Genomic DNA, 305 nt, shown 5'->3' on the forward strand with positions numbered 1-305 from the left:
TTCGTTTACATTTCACGTATGAAGCCCGTAAATGAGAAAATCCTAAAGCACCGGTCATGAAATTTTACACACATATCCCCAAATTCTCAGCCTGCTATGAATTTGTTCCAGGGTAAAATACTCCTGGACTGTGTCTCTCTTCATGACTGTGATCCATTATTTCATCTACTCTCATTATTTGCTTTATTTCTCCCTTTCTCTCTATTACTTCCTGCAGTCTTTCAACCATCCATTGTCTCGCAGGCCAGCAGAGCGAGACCGACAGCTTAGCGTGGAGTTCGGACGCCTACACCCCGCCCGAAAGC

The 305-nt window shown here is 44.6% G+C and overlaps 1 protein-coding gene across 1 annotated transcript in view; it reads left to right on the forward strand.

Annotated features, from left to right (window-relative positions):
- Positions 1–305, forward strand: part of LOC119587741 — a gene marked incomplete at its 5' end in the record, with an annotated part of 18,048 nt that overhangs the window by 13,087 nt on the left and 4,656 nt on the right. Inside the window, 1 exon segment of the mRNA XM_037936427.1 lies at positions 244–305. Coding sequence (XP_037792355.1) covers positions 244–305 — 62 coding nt within the window.

This window comes from Penaeus monodon, chromosome 23 (genome assembly GCF_015228065.2).
Source record: "Penaeus monodon isolate SGIC_2016 chromosome 23, NSTDA_Pmon_1, whole genome shotgun sequence".
Taxonomy (NCBI): Eukaryota; Metazoa; Arthropoda; class Malacostraca; order Decapoda; family Penaeidae; genus Penaeus; species Penaeus monodon.